The 19,949-nt window shown below is 33.8% G+C and overlaps 1 protein-coding gene across 3 annotated transcripts; it reads right to left on the bottom strand.

Annotated features, from left to right (window-relative positions):
- Positions 1–4,019: 4,019 nt before the first annotated feature.
- LOC131931378 (putative ankyrin repeat protein RF_0381) lies at positions 4,020–18,232 on the bottom strand. 3 transcript variants are annotated; one of them, XM_059288177.1, is made up of 23 exons: positions 18,134–18,232; positions 16,402–16,443; positions 15,411–15,500; positions 15,221–15,319; positions 14,677–14,775; positions 13,602–13,670; positions 12,479–12,565; positions 11,675–11,758; positions 11,452–11,541; positions 10,888–11,010; positions 10,393–10,488; positions 10,085–10,195; positions 9,788–9,856; positions 9,448–9,537; positions 9,246–9,326; positions 8,691–8,801; positions 7,808–7,909; positions 7,438–7,548; positions 6,818–6,889; positions 6,610–6,651; positions 6,281–6,385; positions 6,054–6,170; positions 4,020–5,305 (listed from the first exon to the last, which is right to left on the bottom strand). In XM_059288177.1, the coding sequence occupies exons 2-23, from the start codon at positions 16,429–16,431 to the stop codon at positions 4,856–4,858; spliced, it is 2,328 nt and encodes a 775-aa protein (XP_059144160.1). In that variant the 5' UTR covers positions 16,432–16,443; positions 18,134–18,232; the 3' UTR covers positions 4,020–4,855. The 3 variants fall into 3 exon arrangements, with proteins under 3 accessions (XP_059144160.1, XP_059144161.1, XP_059144162.1); XM_059288178.1 differs by having other exon boundaries at positions 18,155–18,232; XM_059288179.1 differs by lacking the exon at positions 13,602–13,670.
- Between the last annotated feature and the right edge of the window lie 1,717 nt (positions 18,233–19,949).

Raw genomic sequence — 19,949 nt, 5'->3', positions numbered from 1 at the left:
CCCCCCCCCCCCATGAATAGATGCCTGAAAGAACTGTGCTGCCTGGTAATTTTTTAAAAAACTTGTAAAAGGCTTCGCGCTTTTAGATGCTAGACTGTCCGGGTGTAGAGTTCTGTGTCTGACGTCAAAAAAATGATGACGTAAGTGTGAGGTATAACAATCCATTTTTAGAATAACTGCACAGACTTCCGGGTCTCGCGATAATGTTTCATCACAAAGTACACATGAAACCAAATACGACCAGCAAAGTTTGTTTTTTTAAACACAAGAGTACTGTTGTCAGCTTAACTAATACCAGCTGCTGGTTGTTAGACTACTCTAGTTGTTAGGGCATGCGCATGTAATAAAGAATTAGAAGCTTTACCTGATGAGTGAGGCTGTCAAATTGGAGTAAAATGTAAACATGTTGTATTGTTCTGACGGCATATAGTATCAATTGATCTCAAGAAACAAACACACTCAGCTAATTGTTTTCGACCTCTTATCATCAGGGGCGATTGTCATTACGGAACTTTATTCAAACGGGGAGGCGTGCTTTGGTGCTTCGCCCCCCCCCCCCCCCCCGAAATTTTTTTACCGCCCCCCCCCCCCCCCCCCGAACGAAATGAAATTTATATAATTTATATAGAAAATATATACTTTTAACAGTGTCCGCCCCCCCCCACCCGAAGAAAGTCTACCGCCCCCCCCCCCCCCGAAAATTTCAAGTGCCCCCCCCCAGAGAAAAAAGTCTGGAAGAAACACTGCTTTGGTGGGAGAGCTTATGATAGCTAACTCCAAAAGTCCCGAGTTCGGATGCTGGGCAGATGAGGCTCGTTAGCTAAGACAGCAACCCATATAGAAAACTACAAAATCAAACCAATGCTGTCGTGTAGATTGTTCTTTAGTAGAAACCGGCTGTGGAAGAAAATCAGCATATTCTGAGCCAGCGAGCCAAATGGCGCATAACGGGTTGACACATAATACTTCATCGGCTTGAAAAGTGGTTCAAATTGTAGTTGCCAGAAAAATTATTTTTCAACAAAAAAATTGAATAATTTATTTTAAAAAATTGTGAAAAAGTACAAAATGACATGTTGCTAATAAAAACTAGCCCGTTTATTTTATCTTAAAAACAATAGTTGTGACTTTCATTGTTTTACTTTTTCTGGCCACTTCACTTAATGATAGGCACAGGGCGTTTTTTTTTTTAAGTATTTGAATTGATAAAATTATTCTAAAATTATTTTCAACGGCTTATCCTCAATACAAAAATATGAAAATGAGAGCAATCTATGGTTCTCAGGCTTTAATTTTTACAAATCTCTCTCTATATATAATTCTCTTCTTGGAGACGATAGAAAACACCAAGCTGTAAGCGCGCTCCCTACAACCCCACACCTACATGGTCTGGTGAGCTGTGGTTCACGCTAAATGATTACAATCGTAGAGCCGGGTTTAGTGACGGCTATTAGGGGCAGATAATGTAGTTTGAAACGATTTTAAACTAAGAGGAGTTTGCTTTCAAGGGGGGTTGTGGGTGGGTTAGGGGTTGGGGGAAAGGAGGGGGGTATCGTCCTTAACGACATCTGATAGTGTTTTAAAGCAAATACTTTCATTGGTACTGTCGAATTCACAAATTATGAATTACTGAAAAGTAGAAAATAAAACAACTAAATATGTCGGGTCGGCTCGTGTAACCATAATTTTATCCTTGCCACATTTTTTTTTAAATTAAAAATAATTATGTAGGTATTGAACCACTTGCGTTGGATGATATTACCTTTAACTTGACAAAAAGAACTGAAAAGAAAAACTTGGTCTGCTAACGTTTGGTCGACCACGATACTTGGTCTACAATATGACACAGGCGTGCAGAGTACAGTAACGCTAGTTATTTCCAAAAGTAAGAGGGGTGTTTGTATGATCATTATCTAGAAAACATTCTGAGGTTTCATTCACTATGTGCAGGTAACGATGCCATTTTTATGCCTCCAAACAATAGTGAGGGTGGGGGGGGGGGGGGCAGGAAATCACTAGACCGAGTATCGCCACATGCCAGCAGTTACAAATTAAATGCGTTGGACTGACTTTATTTTAAACATTATTAAAGTAAACCATTGCCTGGAATTCGTGTCTTTGAAACATCTTTCTGGGGGGGGGGGGGGGGATTCCTGGAACACATCCATCCACCCCACTCCCCGGACGAAATAGAAGAAAACAACTTAAATTCAAATAGAAAACATACTTTCTATCCACCTCCCCCAACTCCGGAAATTTCAAGTCAAATGGCCCCACGGAAATGCCCATTAACCCCCCCCCCCCCCCCCCCGGGCGAGCAGAATGAGAATGAAACCCAGCCATGAGTAATTTTTCAACGTTAAAACAGCATTGCTGAAATGATCTCCACCTATTGTATGCGAAAGTGTTTGAAAACACAAGGCAAAACGGCTACCTAAAAAGACTATCTGTAGCCCGTGGTCGCTTTTATTTCTAGGTATCTTTGACCAGGGCAAAATCCTTAAAAGCAGGCCAAAATTCAATGTCAAATATATGTTCGTTAGACTAATAAAAATAGCTATCGTACAGGATGATTTCGTATTTACCATTCAACAAAAATTGTGTTGAGCTCCACGTCGGGACATCCAGTTTAAAGGGGATCCCGACCGTCTGGTATCTAACAAAATGGTAGCGAGTAAATCAGACGAAAATACAGCTGTAGTAGGCTCAAACAAAATGTTACTGTACGGTGGTGGCTTAGTGTAGACCAGGGGTCGGCAACCTTTTGAAGCGGAAGAGCCAAAGGTTACAATTTTCAAAATTTTCCTGGTTTTAAAGAGCCACTAACAATTTTTTTTAATTTCAAATATTTTATTTTTTATTTAGATCATTAGTATTTGTTTAAAGAGCTGGAGAGCCGCATCTTGATATCAAAAGAGCCGCATGCGGCTCGCGAGCCGCAGGTTGCCGACCCCTGGTGTAGACCTACGGTAGGTGCTGGATGAACAACGAGAGGTTGGTGAAAAACAAAAAGGTTGATCGACAACAGGAGTTTGATGGTTTGTTTGACCTAAAGTACAGTGATGAACTAAACAGAAAAGGTTGATCAGCAACAGGAGTTTGATGGTTTGTGGGAACTAAAAGTACAGTGATGAACTAAACACAAAGTGTAAGCTGGAAAAGTTATAGTCAAGTAATTATAGGACTTTTATAATCTCGTCTGTCGATAACATAAACTGTGAGCATACTGAATAGTGAGAGTTCAATGTTGGGCGGGAGCTTAATATACGACTACAGCTGAAATTTGGAATTTGATGTATGATAGGAAACTAGATAAATGTTTAATAAATTGTTAATTAAAATATGACAGGGGCTTAATGAACAGGTAATTAAAATATGACAGGACAAGAGTTTAAGAACAGTAAAAGTTAAAACTAAATGTCATGTGTAGGCATATTGAGGCTGGGATAGCTTTTTGTCACAGGCTTACTAAACAAGAGTAATTGTGCTGGGAGCTCTATTATCTGGAGCCATATGACCTAGACATGGTACCTTTATCACAGGACAGATAGAATGCAGGGGAAAAAAATAAGACACAAAAACTTTTGAGTGGACATTTTATTAAACTACAAATATTCATGTAAAAGTAGCTTATTACAAAAAAAACACATTCTTATTGATTTTCATAATAAATATACATAAAGTTTAAAGAAATTTTACAAGATAATGCAATATTTCTTTGGATAAAATTAGAAATAAAATTTATATAACAAAAATAGTAAATGTTATAGTTTTGTAAAGTTGTAGTTATATATAATAAAATACTTAAAAAAAAACTTTTTAAAAAACCACGTTTTTCTTGTGGACTAAAAAGTAGAAAATAACTATTTACATACATTTGATGACAAAAAACGTGGGTACGTTCACCATCAAATTTCCCGACCCATCTGCCCGACCCACGTTTTTGTCATCAAATGTATGTAAATAGTTATTTTCTACTTTTTAGTCCACAAGAAAAACGTGGTTTTTTAAAAAGTTTTTTTTTAAGTATTTTATTTTCTCCTTTTTAGTCCGTTGCTACACATGAAAAACGTGGTTTTTAAAAAAGTTTTTTATATAGTTTATTTTCTACTTTATCTAATGACTTGATTAAGTATGACTTGTTGTTAGTCCTCTTTGCTCCTTATGGAGCATAGGGCCTCCACCATTTCCTTCCATTTCTTCCTATCCTCGGCTATTAATTTTGACATCTCCCAAGACATCCCTATTGGCTTCAAGTATGACTTGACTAAGTGTTTATAAATACACGGACTAAAAATCTTGAGCGACCAGGATTCGAACCTGGGTTGTCGCGGCCACAACGCGAAGTACTAACCACTATACGATCACGGCCAGCGCGCTTACATCGATAGGGGCCGAAGTAACTGTCTCAATAGGCCTCCAGTCTTGTCGGTATCTTTAGAAATCATGTCCTCAATTTTATGGTCCTTAGGGCGTAATTAAATTAAGCTAATTACGGTCTCTAATTGCTAGTTTTTATGATTGCATCTGAAATTGTTAGGCGAAAGTAGCCTGCATGCCAAATTTCAGATCTATAGAACAATCAGAAGTGGGCTAATTTTCGAAGTCAATTTTAACAACAAACACACGCGAAGCTGAGTTAATAAAAACGTGTTAAAAAGTAATCATATATCACAGATGGAAATGTATATTATTTGTTTGAAAAGAATATGTATAAAAATATTATACTAATACTAATAGTTTAATTGAATCGATAGGAAACAGACAGTCTTTGATAAATGCAAAATTTCAGGTTTTCTCCAAAAGATGGATTTGGCAAAACTAAAAAGTGTGATCAGATGATAGAAAACAATCATTACATGACAGCAAGTAAATCACTGTCTTCTTCTTGTGTAGCAGAATCATCACCCCATTCCCCACTATCCAAAGTCACATTACATTCTAAAATATCTTCAAGTATGTCATCTGTAAGTTTCTCTTCAAACACGACATCATTATATTTGTTAATACCATCACCCTCCATACCATCACTGGCCATCCACTGGTCAACTTTTGCCACATCACCTGACTTGCGTATAACTTCCAATGTCTGGCTATTTGACACAGTGTCACTGACCAGGCTATTTGACATAGTGTCACTGACACGTGTACTGAAGTTGGTGTTTGTGTTCCGGTCAAAAAATTCTCTCCTTCTGTCTATGGCGCGGGTGAGTTTTTTCATCCCCAGTTGATTGGCTCTGTGGTACACTGTAACAGGTTGTAGTTCTGTTGTAACATCTTCACCTGATGAGGTCTTGACCTCACACTGAAATACAAAATTTGATAAATATAATGGTAGATTTAGGATGGTGTAGGTAATACTAAAATACAAAGTTTGATGAATATGATGATAGATTTAGGATGGTGTAGGTAATACTGAAATACAAAGTTGGATGCCAATGATGAAAGATTTAGGATTAAAATACAAAGTTTGATACATTAATAAAAAAATTGAATATGGTGTAGGTACCACTAAAATACAAAGTTTGATGCATGTGTAGAAAGATTTGACTCTTTAAGCCCATAATTATTTTCACGTTTTACCGCAATTTTTTTTCCACTCCATTTTTTCAGTGTCTATGCGACAAGACGACTCATATCTATTTCCCATTTGATTTAAAACTCACACATTACTAATATTAATTAATCATTACTGAATGCCCTACACACTAAAATTGAAATTAAGTAAATAAATTTTTCTACAAAAATCATGGATCAGATTAAATACTTTAACTTTGGTTAAATTTATAATGTGGTGACGTAAGCATAAAACACGGGAAGCATTCTGAGTTTTAAAAACATGCCATTTTGTAAGTTGTTTTACAAAAAGATTTAAGATGGTGTAGGCAGGGGTGTCTCAAAATAATCAACATTTGTCTTGATTTAATTATAAGTTATAAAATATTTAAATCTTGGGTAACCAGCTAGATAACCAGGTATGATAAATTAAATAATGGTCTCATGGCTAACACAAAAAAAAGAACCCCCCCCCCATCACCCCAGTGTACACTTACAAGTTGCTGTATGGTCCAATCAGCTCCCAGGTGTATGAGCCTTGTGGCTATTTCTTCTTGACCGTTGTCCATGGCAACAAAGAGTAAATCTCTATAGTCTGGCATTAAAGGCCTCAGCTGTAATGTGGAACAGAGCCTTATAATAAAATAAAATTTAGAAATTCAAACTAAAATGGAAAAGTTATTTTTTTCAATTACGAAATTTATAAAATACATATTAAACTCACAATATTTTCAAACTGTGCAACTGGATGTTTAAATTTTTTTATGGCTGATTCAAAATGTTTGATTGGTTTTCTCTTGTGCTTTATCAGGTGACACAACTCTTGATACTATGATTAAAATAGATCGTCATTGAAGTAAGCTATGTTAGCTGCATTGTTTGGTTGACAACTTACACATTTAAATAAAATATAATAAAATGCATATAGAACAAGTTTATGAAATATGTATGTAGGCCTACAACTAGTACCACTATTACAAAAGTAAAATGTGATTTGTAAAGATTTTAAAACAACCATAAAGTAAAACAAAAAACGATTATAAGAAAACAAACCTTATCTACACATGCCAACTGTTTCACCATCCCATAATGTGTCTGAAATACAGTAACAGTGTACAAAATTATTGACTTAACAACACACATAATAAATGATTGTTATTTATCAGAACATGTTTTTATATTTTTAACAATAAAATATTGAACACTGGAATTTTTTGTTTTTTAAATACATTCTGACAATGTTTTCTATAATTGTATGCACCTTTCTTTCTTTGGCAATCCATGTACTTGCCTCATCTGTGTGACTCATATAGTAGGAAGCTTTACGGTTTTTCTGGGATTAAATAGAAATTAAATTAAAGGCAAGTAACTTGAAAATAAAATTATTTTTTTTCTTACTGATGGAAATAAGAATTTAAGTTCAGCTGGATATTTATTTAACATTTAAAACTGGCTAAATATTATTTATTTTCTGCTAGATCTAAAGTTGTAACATAAATCAACACAGAATTAGGTTTCATTGCTGTCAAACAATTCTAATTACTTAAAAATTAATTAATTTTTTAATTAATTTAAAATTTCGTTAACAAAAATATCTCTCTTAATTACACCGAGTTTATAATTTCCAACGTATATTATTACAGAGAGAAAAGGAATAGTTTGATTAACAATTATAAAAGTTATAGCATGGTGAGTCATGTGTCCAGTCTAGAGTTTGATTTTAAATCTTTTTATATTTTTTATACAACTTTTTTATTTCAGTTTGTAAATCTGTTCTTGAAAACATTAGTATCACATATTCTCCACATTTAAAGGGCCAAATATAGATATTAGAATAAATAATGGATCTAAGCTAATGATAGCTTAAGACATTGAACTTACATTGTCAAGAGTATCAGCATTTGCCTTAGCATCTAGAAGTAAATGACACAGTTGTTTCCTTTCAGCTTCCTCTTCAATAGAACAAGCATAGTGATAGGCTGATCTTCCTAGCTGAATATAAGAAACAGATGACAGAATCAGTACTGTAGTATATGGTTTATTTTAATTTCTCAAACTAATATTAAAGTTAATTTATTAAAGACTGACAAAAATATATTAATTTTGTTTTTCAAAATGTTATTTTAATTTTAATTATAAAATATATTTTATAAAAGATGATATACTGATAAAATGTTAGATGACAGATGAACGAATCACTTGTGTAGTATATGGTTTTCTGATAAATTGTTGGTAGAAGAAACAAACCTACATTGTCAGTGACATTGATGTCCACATCTTGGTGAGCCAGCAGGAGCTGAAGAACGTCCTGGTGCCCATAGAGGACACTGAGATGTAAGGCTGATCTACCACCCTGATGGGTTAGATGGAGGGGGAAAGAGCATTTTATTACAGCAACAAGTCATGTTTCGGTAACTGAAAACAATTTTATTACAGTAGCAAGTCATGTTTGGGTAACTGAAAACAATTTTATTACAGTAGCAAGTCTTGTTTGGGGTACTGCAAACAATTTTATTACAGTAGCAAGTCATGTTTGGGGTACTGATTATGCCTTTTTGGCCACTTTTATCATCAAGACATTTGTGCTTAAAATGGTAAAAATGGGTATTAACATATTAAAACTAGCTAATAATGTCACTTCACTGCCTTAAAATACAAAAGAAAGTTTAACATGTTTTTGTGACATTGCTCAGGAAATTAGAAAATTTTAAAAAAGATTAAAATTTTTCTTTAAAATGTATTTTACAGACATACATTGAAGTAAGTTGTGCAAGCTCTCAGAAAAGCTGAAGTTCAGAAGAAATCTTGACCAAATTGGGGATGGATAAGATACAGCTTTACAAATCATAGGTCAAGGTTGTTAGATAAATAGCCATACTAAGTTAAAGAGATAAATCACATGACTGAAATCACATGACTTGAGATTTAGATTAGTGGAAGAAGGAGAAGCAAATGTTGCTAAAAATCAAATGACTGAAAACACTTGGCTGAAATCACATGACTGAAAACACTTGACTGAAAACACTAGACTTAAGATGTAGGATGAAAATGTGCAGCACCGCAGTCAGCCCTATAATCCGGTAGGTGTGGAGGGATAAATAACATAAAGAAAGTTTGATCAGAAAGTTGATTACCTTGTCTCTGGCATTAACCAGTAAATCAGGGCGACTACAAGTGGCCAGATATTTGCTGACGTCTGCATGGCTGCCATCTTGGACTAACTGGTGAAATTCTGTAACTTCAGCCTTTAAGGAGGTATATAATAATTTTTATTTTTTAGAACAATACATATTAGTCCTATGGAGCTATAAAATCATAGACATGATAGTGTTAACTTATAAATAGATTTAAGTAAAAACGTTCTGAATTTTACACATTCAATGAGCCTAGTGCTGGCAGTACAGTCACAATTATGGGAAACAAACCAAGCAATGTTTGTTACTTTTCTAGTTTCACTTTATCTGATGTACACATATTAATTCTGGAGAAGATATCAAAGTTCCTCTTTCAAACAACTATACAAATAATAGCATTTTGTTTAATCTCTGTTATCTCAAAATGATTTTTTTACTGACTTAAGTACTTTTAGTACCAAAGTTTTCTAAGGTCTTCACTTGCTAAAAATGTTGCAATAAAGTCGCAGTGAGCCTTAATGCTTGAGATCAAATGAAACAATAAAATATTCTTACACAAAACATGGGCAGCCATTGGGTGAAATGCACAACATCTTCTGTCTCATTGCCACTAGCATAGATAAATGTATCTCTGTACTGGGGAGATATAAATAAATAAAATATACATATATATATATATACACATATACATTAGCCTAAAATGAAAACACTAGTTAAACTAACATTGCAGAGCTACTACCATGATTAAGTCCCTTACGTTAAAATTGATTAGCAAACTGTCATAGCCCATTACAGCCAGCCTCTCTAACTCTTTCATGTTGGAAGATCTGATAAGTTTGACATAATCCTAGATTTAAGGAAACAAGAGATTAGTGACAGAAATACACTGGTCAAAAGGATAAACTTTTCAGTGATACACAAATGAGTGTTCAAGTGTTTAACTGTAACAATAAGAATAGCGTTGTTGATGTTGGTTTTAAAATGTGCGCCTAAAATTTTCGTTTTAAAAAACCATAGCTTTAACTTGACTACAATGTAGACTTTTTATAATGGTTTGATATATATAGTAGAACACAAGTAGAAAGAGAAGAACTTACTGTGTCTATAACTGTGAGGATGTCTTTCCTCACAGCAAACCTGACAACATCTCTCAGTGTTACACCTGTCTTTAAATACAGGTACAAAAAAAAGGTATAATCATTTACATCTAAATTAAAAACTAGGAATAATATTTCAATTGTAGCAAAAAATTAGTTTTTGTTAGTTATCTTTAAATTAAATTTACATTTAAATAAAATTTTATTTATAAAAGAATAGTTCTGGATATCGTCACACAATATGTTAAATTCTTATTTACAAACAGCCTCCAATAAGATCCCCAATACTAGACTTACACAATCTCTCTGAGATAAATCCAGTCCATTCTTCATCATAAAGGAAACCACCTCACAAGATATTTTCCTATTAGTCTTGTCTAGAGCATAGATGGCAGCATTCCGGCCTCTCTGGTTAGGGAATTAAGACAGAAATAATTGTTTACTTGGTAAAATTCTGTAACTTTTATAGATTTTAAGCTTTGATAATGGTGGCATTTATAAAATTAATGTGTTTAATTAACTATGTGGTGGTTTTTAAGTATTGATTACATGATTTACAAAATGATTCAGTGATTTTGCAAGCAATAAATATAAAAATGTATTGCCTCGTCTTTGAGGGTGAAGTCAGCATTAGCTTTCAGTACAGGCCACATAATTTCCTCTGGAATATTTGGACCAATAGCACAGAAGAATAGTGGAGCCTTTTAGGAAGGGATAAAAAAAAATTAAATATTTTTTAATGCAAAAAAAAAATAAATTATAAAATTTAAATTGTTGAAGCTGATAGCAATATAGAAAAATTGATTGGCTTCTAGAGTGGGATGAACATTGAAAATGTTTCTTTACTTCAACTTTGTTTTTTTTTTTATACATAATTTGGATATAAGCTAGACTTCAAGAACAGTTTGGAAAATTTCCCACATTAAAATATTCTTACTTATTTATCTATTTGATATTTATAGTTTTATTTAATTTAAAAAAAAAAACATTGTAAAAATATGTTTAAAGTAGTTTTTAGATCTTTAGACCAAGAGTAAATATTTTTTATAAATACCATAATAAAATATTATGAAGAAGGTAGGTAAATCCCTGTTACCTACCTTGAGATAACCTTCAACAGTAACTCTGATGTTGACATTGATGTTTGCCTTACAGATCATACGGACCAGTCTGACATCCCCAAGTTTGATGGCGTACTGGAGGATATGGCTGGAGTCTGCTGCCTAGTAACAAAACACTCAGGGTTGTCTTTAGCCCTCAAATACCATGAAAGTAAAGTTTCCCTTTCAAACCTGATGGTCTATGGGGCAAGTGAAGTAGAGTTCACTTGTTTCTGTGACCTCGGCATATGAAGAGATAGTGGGTCAGTACTATGCCCAGCTACCTTTACTTTTCCTAACATGAGTTAGGTACCCATCAGAGTTGGGTGGACTGAGGGACGGTATACTGACTTGAACCCGGATTCGAACTTGAGACTTACGGGTTAGCAGTCCAGCTTTCTACCGCTAGACCACTCCGTCCCATCAAATACCATGAGTGAGAACAAAAATCTTAGCTTAAGAAGATAATTACATTCAAATATATGTGAAATTGTTAGAATGTTATATTTTACTAGAATAAAAAAGAATACTTTTTGTAGACCAGGGAGTGTATTAAGAACTTACGTAGTTAAGAAAATTGACATCACATTTAGGATGAGATAAATATGTCCATGCTTTCTCTGTGTTTTCTTCTAGCACTGCGTGAATAGCACTCTGGCAACAAGACGTTGAGTTAAGCCACAGCACAAGTTACAAATGATAACTTACAACTTAAATAACTTATTCATGCATAGAGAAACAAAATATATATGACTGAATCTAATTCCAATTTATAAATTAAACTTACCAAGGTGTGCATATGAACATCAATATGATAGACAATGTCGTGAAATTTAAGAGCAGCTGCATACTGCCTTAGTGTTTGACCATCCTACAGACATTAAACAAATACATAGAGAAGTTTTAGTTTTACATGGTTGCCACATTCTCATCTTCATTGATTAGAATTGTTCTTAAATTACTTTGATAAACATGTGTCATGTCAGTTGTTCATCTAAAAAAGTTTTTTAATAAAATGTAAATATTGTCAAGCTATAATGTCAATGATAGGGCAGTGTGGTGGAATGGTAGAGCATTTGGCTGTAGCCTGAAGAGCTTCAGTTCGGATCAAAGTGTGGAATTGTGACTGTAGGACATCCCTGAGTCCACCCAGCTCTGATGGTTACCCCACTTATGTTGGGGAAGGTAAGGCATCTGGTCATAGTGATTACCAGTCCCCTTTATTTGCAAGAAACACATGAACTCTAATTCATCTGCCGAATGGATCGCTAAGTTTAAAGAGGAATTTCACTTTGTTATTGTCAGTAATATATTTCATTTGCAGCTAAGAACAGTTCCAAAATAAAAATGTCTTGGCATAAGTGAATATGGCTGGAAAATGGAGGAGGGGGATTTAATGGCACCAGAAGTGCTACTACTGATCAATGAAAAAACTTAGCAAACTGTATAATTATGGAAAAAAAATGTTTTGTTTAACATTTTTGTTTGTAAATAAAAGTAACATGTTTCATAAAAATAAACTGTAAGTAATACATAAAAAGTAAACAAAAACTTTTTAAAAAAAAATAATCTGTATAAAAATGAGTTTTACTCTTTTGGTGTCCACTCTTGACCAGCAGTGTAACAAGTGCAAGACTGCATCAACATCATGGCTGCTGACTGCTTCAAATATACCTGGCTGTTTCAAGAGAAATGTTGGTTATTTTTAACACGTTTTTCTTAACTCAGCTTCGCGTTTGTTTGTTTGTTTGGATGTTTGTTGTTAAAATTGACATCGAAAATTAGCCCACTTCTGATTGCTCTAGAGATCTGAAATTTGGCATGCAGGCTACTTTCGCCTAACAATTTCAGATGCAATCATAAAAACTAGCAATTAGAGACCGTAATTAGCTTAATTTAATTACGCCCCAAGGACCATAAAATTGAGGACATGATTTCTAAAGATACCGACAAGACTGGAGGCCTATTGACACAGTTACTTCGGCCCCAATCGATGTGAGCGCGCTGGCCGTGATCGTATAGTGGTTAGTACTTCGCGTTGTGGCCGCAACAATCCAGGTTCGAATCCTGGTCACGGCATGTAGGCTTAGTTAAATTACGCCCCTTCTCTTTTTAAAGCGTATCGGTCGCTCAAGATTTTTAGTCCGTGTATTTAAAAACACTTAGTCAAGTCATACTTAATCAAGTCATTAGATAAAGTAGAAAATAAACTATATAAAAAACTTTTTAAAAACCACGTTTTTCATGTGTAGCAACAGACTAAAAAGGAGAAAATAAAATACTTAAAAAAAAACTTAAAAAAAAACACGTTTTTCTTGTGGACTAAAAAGTAAAAAATAAATTTTTCTTTTGTGCTTCCTCGAGCTGTGCAGGTTCTTGTGATGACTGACAAAAAACGTGGGTCGGGCAGATGGGTCGGGAAATTTGATGGTGAACGTACCCACGTTTTTTGTCAGTCATCACAAGAACCTGCACAGCTCGAGGAAGCACAAAAGAAAAATTTATTTTTTACTTTTTAGTCCACAAGAAAAACGTGGTTTTTTAAAAAGATTTTTTTAAGTATTTTATTTATAGATGGAATGTATTACAGAATAAAACAATAAAATTATACGTTTTAAGTAACAAACAATGTTTATAAAAATAAAAATACTAAAAACTCTACTGTTTATTAAAATGTTATATTTGAAAAAAAAACAGTATAAATAATCAATTACCTGATATTTATAATAAATACTTTTCCAGAACTTATTTTTGGTAGGAATTTCTGCTGCAGTTTTTTTATCCTAAAGTTAAAAGTTTTAAAATAACTTTAAATGGGTTTACAAATACAAACCATATTTTAAAAAAATTATTTAAGAAGATTGTAAATCTTTATTAATTCAGTTTCTCGCCATATATATTGGCCTCCTAGTATTTTAACACCATATCCTCTGTGCTATTGATTAGAATACACTGAACACAGACACACAAAAAGTGTTAGTTATTTCTAATATTATATTACATTTGTCAATGGATTCAACATCCCTAGATTTGGTGGAGATAAAATTTTCTAGGGATACAGCAACCACCACATTATATAACTATGTAGGCCTACAAAGTAGAGGGAAAATAATGTTTCTTGATTTTACTAAGCATTTATTTCACTTTCTTCTTTTTCTTCTTTCTTAACTGAAATGTTGAACAGTATTTCCTCCAACACAATTAAGTATTACGTGTCAACCTGTTAAATGCCATGTAGGCCATTGACTCCAATTTCAGCCTGCTTTTCTTGGATTAGCTTCCATAGCCTTTGTCTATCCAAGAACAAACTTAAAGGCAGCCTCATCAGCCCAGGGGTTTGAACTCAAGACTTTTTAGTTTAGCAACCATGAGATTCACTGACCCAACCACGATGACCTCATTTCATTATGTGACTTCAACCAAATGATCATGAGAATCAGCTACTAAGTCTTTGATCTAATTACTTAGCTATGGACCAATTGCTAATTTTGATTTAAATGCTGACTGTTCAAAATTTCAGAATTACTTCATCATAAATTATAAATAATACAAAGATGAAATGATTTGCTTATGGACACAGCCATGATAGTAGCTTATCACAAGAATGACAGTTCACAGCAACCATGTTACACAATTTATATTGATATGTATGTGCTGTCAATCTATTTGAGGGTGTATGAGACCATATGTCTGTATGGATAGGGTTATTTAACACAGTGACTGAAAGAGTGGTTTTCAGATTCAGATGATCAAAGAAAGCAATACAAAGATGATTTTCTTTAAACAAACTTTGTTTTTGATGTTTGGGTTGATCCCAGCTGCTAAGAGGTCTCCTACATGGCAGCATTCATTCTGTAGAGCAGTCACATGGAGGGCTGTGTTTCCATGCTGAGGAACAGAGATAATAACATCTATATCACACATCTTGTAACCTGAGTCTAGGGGTGGAATCATAGACTAGCACACTGTTTACACTACTAGTCTCCCTCCTCAAAACCTCTATCTCCACACAATAGTCTCCCCCTCCACACACACTCCCTCTCCACACACACTCCTCCTCTACTCACACACACTCCCCCTCCACACACACACTCCCCCTCCACACACACACTCCACCTCCACACACACACTCCACCTCCACACACACACACACTCCACCTCCACCTCCACGCATACACTTCACATCCACACAACCTAACTAATGTTCTGTTAATTTCATAAGCAACTTTTTGTTTCATAAAACTGTTTAACATATTTTATTGTTTACTAAAACATACTGCAACATTGTTAAAAAATTAGGTTTAACAGTTTAGACATTCAATCAGTTACCTACCCTGTTCTGTGCATTTAGATTGATTCCTGTTCCCACAATAATGTGAAAGATGACAGGACGATACATGGTACATACATAATGGAGGTATGTGTTACGTTTCTGCAGAAGACACACACATTTGAATCAAATAAGCAAGTATTAGTCCTAAAATGCCATCACTTATAGACTAGAGCTATCAAATTTTGGTTACCCTATCAGTGTAGTGAGGATTTTCTCCATCTTTTAAAGCTGTTCTTAGAGCTGGGACATCATTATTAACAATGGCTTTTAAAATACGAGTCTGAAAGTTAAATATATTTTGTGTAAATAGCATGATCAATTAGAATATTTTATCAAAATTAACTTGTTTTATCATGCAATATATCAGTGACAACAGTTAAAAAATCTACATCTAAAAATGCTAATTATTTAATTTTGTATGAGAGTAATAAATACAAAATAAAATAATAAAATAATAATTTAAGTTTTGATCCCTTTATAGTTGAGAAACTTAACAATACATTCACCAAAAATGTTTTAAACAATGTGCGATGAGCTGGATTTATAATTTAAACAGTGCTAGCTGCTACTGTTAATTTGTATAGTATATTTTTTTTTTGTTCTATCAAATTGGAAATATTTTGCTTTTACTTTTATGGGTAAAATTGTTCAAAAACAAATCAGGTTAAATCTACCAAAAATGGCACTGAAAGATGGTTGATCTGTCCCTACAGTTGCTGATCTGTGAAGTCTGAATCTTCATGTCCCTTCATATTCCAAACTTTGTTTCTCAAGTTGTTGCACCCTTTATTATTACCTAGCAACCTTGATTTCTCAGCAAATTTACAGGAGATACATTGCAAGTCACAATAGTAATGCTCTTCAACATAAAAGAAAGCCAATACCAAGTTTTAAAAAAGTTAAAGAATTCCAATAGAATCAGCTATAAGTATGTTTTTACTGGTTCTTTGAATATAGCCAGCTATCTTAAAAAAATTCTATTCTGTTTGTTTGACAACATTTTAAACACGTTTAGTTAAACTTTAAACTGGGATTTTAGCTTTGGTACACCCTCTTACTTACACTAAAGGCTAGACTGTTTATATGAGCCAGTTAGCTTGGTTTATAGATATTCTCATCTGTTACCTATTTAGAACTACAAAAACAATTAAAGGTCTAATTTTAGAAAAATTTTAACCTGCCTTTTCACTCTCAAACATAGCCCCTGCCATTTTGTTATTTATCTGTTGGAAATGAAAGGAGATCAGTTAAAATTTATGTAAGTAAATAATAGTTAAAGTTATGTAAAATAATGTGGCATTCTTTGTGGATAACCCCTTAACAGTAACAGTAAAAAATATATTTAATAGGCCCCTCATTAGTAATTAAATAATAATTATATAACCCAGTAGGGCACATAAACCAAGGTTGGAATATTAATGTTATTATTTAAATCAAGTTTGGAGTTTTGGCTGAGGTCTTGTAAGATTTTCTACAGAATGTGACATTTTGATTTAGCAAGTATTATTATTATTAAATTATAATTAGTATTAGTGACTCTCACACTGAGATTTTAATTTTTTAAAATTAAAATCTAGAAATCTAATTTTAACATTGATAGGCCTACTATTATAGCATAATATTTAATGCTTTACTCTTCACCATTAGTCTAACACATTCTTTAAAAATCGTATTCAAGAGGCCCACAAAATATTTTTAAATCATAGGCAGTGTAATTAAAATTAATATGGTTATAAAATCCTGATTATTTAGTTTTTTCTGACTTTAAAAAAGGATGGATATATTTAACGTTTTAATATTTTTGGTAATGAAACAATTTTTAAAAAGCAAAAGCAATTTTGTTTTCATGTGGTAATGGCGACATAAACAATGACATTCGATAGGCTAGCATAAATTTTATTTTACAAAATGCAGACTAGGTCAATTGGTTTAAAATATTAGATCTATGTTATTTAAAATTTTTATATTCAAAGTTTTTTAAACACATAACAATCAATAACAGAGTTCATGTACATCCAATCAATGTTTGTCTTACGAAAGTTAAACATCCACTTATAATCTTATAACATAGGCTTAATGAAAATAAAAAATAGGAAAGTTTATTTTAGTTTAATGTAGTTAAATGTAGCCTTGCCTTAGGCCTTATTCTTACTTATTATTACTTAAGAATCTAATGTAATGATTCTAATCCAATGCTACTACGTACTTACTTATAATTACTTTTAATACTTATTATAATTTTTAGGTAATCTATCGTTTTGGGTACGTAAAATCGCCCGCGGCTATTAATGTACGAAAACGTTACCTCATTGTCAAGGCTGTAATAGAAGTATATTTTGATATGTTTGTGTCAAATATTATAGATAAATGAATAATAAACCTAAATCAATGGCTAAATATATCAATATAGGCCAGAAATTAACTTTAAACAGCAGTGTCTGCAAGCAAGATTTGCTATATAAACAGCAGCCATTTGTAAAATAGAGTGACTTCCGCCTGAATCTCGCGCTTTAAGTCTATGCAAATAAAACTTTAACAAGATGGCTGCTATAGTAAATGAGCATGGTTGCATCTGTTGGAAACATCGCTGGTGTTCATTTATTACTGAAACGTTTTAGTTCAATTGTTTAAAAACAGGTACATAAATGAAACAAGGAAACATTTTTGTATTTTTCAAAACATAAATCCTCCTCAAAATGTGAAATAATTATTAAAATGTAAGGAGTCACCTGTTTTTCACATTACTAGTCGCGGGCGATTTTACGTACCCAAAACGATAGATTACCAATTTTTATTACTTAGGCTGCTAAGTCTTAAGTAGGTAGGCCTACATCCTACACTGTGTAACTGAGTGTACTGTTGTGTAGGTAGATCTAGGTAGGCCTAAGTCCTAAAGATTAATAAAAAAATTACATTTAAAATTTTATTTTTTACAGCTGAGTGTAGCCTAATATTCCCTGTCTAAGTATTGATTCTGTCGTGTAACATTATCTCGTAATCTGCCATTTTGTTTCCATGCTAAACAAGAGACGTCTAAACACCCAAAACTACAATTTCTTATCTGAATACGACATTGAAGAATTTTCTACATTCGCAAATACAAATCAAAGTTTGAATTTTTTTTTTACAAACATTATTAATGTTTCTATATTTGTCAAAATGTTATTGTTGATCGAAGTCAGTCTTAAAACCATTCAGGGCTTGGGCCTAAGATTATATCGCTAATATATAAAAAAATATTATAAATAGGCTTTGAGGCTTTTTTTTTGTCATAGTCATATGAGTAAATATCCGTCAGAGTAATATCCGTGAATACTAGAATCTAGATCTAGAATCTAGATAGATCTTGTCTTGATTATACTTATAGTTTTATAGTAGATAATCGAATGCTCGAGTGACAGTGGCATAGGCAGGGGGGGGGGGGGGGGGGTTAGGGGGGGGGGGTCATAACCCCCCCCCCCCCCATATAGACCCCTCGGTATATATATATAAAGTATGAGGGGGGTGCAAATCGAAAGTTTGAGTGGGGGGGGGGGTGCAAATTGAAAGTTTGAGGGGGGGGGTGTGCAAATCGAAAGTTTGTCCCCGGGTAAAAATTGGAACCCCCCCTTGAGACGATCCCGGCTACGCCACTGTCGAGTGATATAACTACTAGCTATTTATTTCCCCTTTTATCATTTAATAGGCCTATAATAATTCTAATTATATAAATTTCTTAATTGAATTTAACGATCATCTGATTGTTTGAACAAAATCTTGGTTTTTTTTTTTAATTAGTCAAAAATTACCTGCAAGGCAGACGTGACAAGAGAAAACACTTTTTAAAAATAAGATTATCTCAATATTGCCAAGTGTTGGTAAGGTGTCGACCATGGAGGTTTCAACGTGTATGGTCCTGCAGGGAAACTAACTGATAATAAAATGTAACAGTTGCAACTAACCATGGAATATCAAGTAGGCCTACATACTAGTCTTATATGACAAGTAGGCTTACATTACAGACAAATGAAAAGTAGGCCTACATTCCAGTCTTATATGACAAGTAGGTCTACATTCCAGTCTTATATGACAAGTAGGTCTACATTCCAGTCTTATATGACAAGTAGGCTTACATTCCAGTTTTATATGACAAGTAGGTCTACATTCCAGTCTTATGTGACAAGTAGGTCTACATTCCAGTCTTATATGACAAGTAGGTCTACATTCCAGTCTTATATGACAAGTAGGTCTACATTCCAGTCTTATATGACAAGTAGGTCTACATTCCAGTCTTATATGACAAGTAGGTCTACGTTCCAGCCTTTTATTACGAGCATTCATCAATGAACCGCTGCAATAATACCAAAGTCAGGCCATTGCATAACAAAATAGCCTAAATAAATTATCGTCATCCTTGTGCAAAAGGAGTTTGCTTGGTCGAGTTGGTAAAGCTCATGGTTGCTAAACAGGATAGTCTCGAGTTCAAACCCTCTGGCAGATGATGCTAGATAGCTAGGGACAAGCAACTCTTCCAGAAGAGACAACTCCAAAATCAAACAACTGCTGCCTTGTAGATTGTTCTTGGTTGAACAAAGGCTATGGAAGCAAATCCAAAAAGAAAAGAAGGCTGAAATCGGGTGGCAATGGCCTATATGGCGTATAATCAGTGGCGTAGCGAGGTCGGGTATCACCTGGTGCGGCACTTAATGGTGTCACCCCCCCTAGAGGCGTAGCGACAAACTTTCAATTT

The sequence above is a fragment of the Physella acuta genome, unplaced genomic scaffold (genome assembly GCF_028476545.2).
Source record: "Physella acuta isolate Inbredline_101_S28 unplaced genomic scaffold, ASM2847654v3 ptg001955l, whole genome shotgun sequence".
NCBI classification, from domain to species: domain Eukaryota; kingdom Metazoa; phylum Mollusca; class Gastropoda; family Physidae; genus Physella; species Physella acuta.
Note: the sequence above shows the minus strand (reverse complement) of the source record. Positions and strands in the feature narration are given on the sequence as shown.

Bases quoted from the DNA above. Each gene is read 5' to 3' on its own strand.
- LOC131931378 (XM_059288177.1), bottom strand. From the start codon at position 16,431: ATGGCAGGGGCTATGTTTGAGAGTGAAAAG. The intron at 15,501-16,401 runs GCAGGTTAAAAT...TTTAACTTTCAG, and splicing joins CTATGTTTGAGAGTGAAAAG to ACTCGTATTTTAAAAGCCAT. The intron at 10,489-10,887 runs GTAGGTAACAGG...CCTTCCTAAAAG, and splicing joins CTGTTGAAGGTTATCTCAAG to GCTCCACTATTCTTCTGTGC.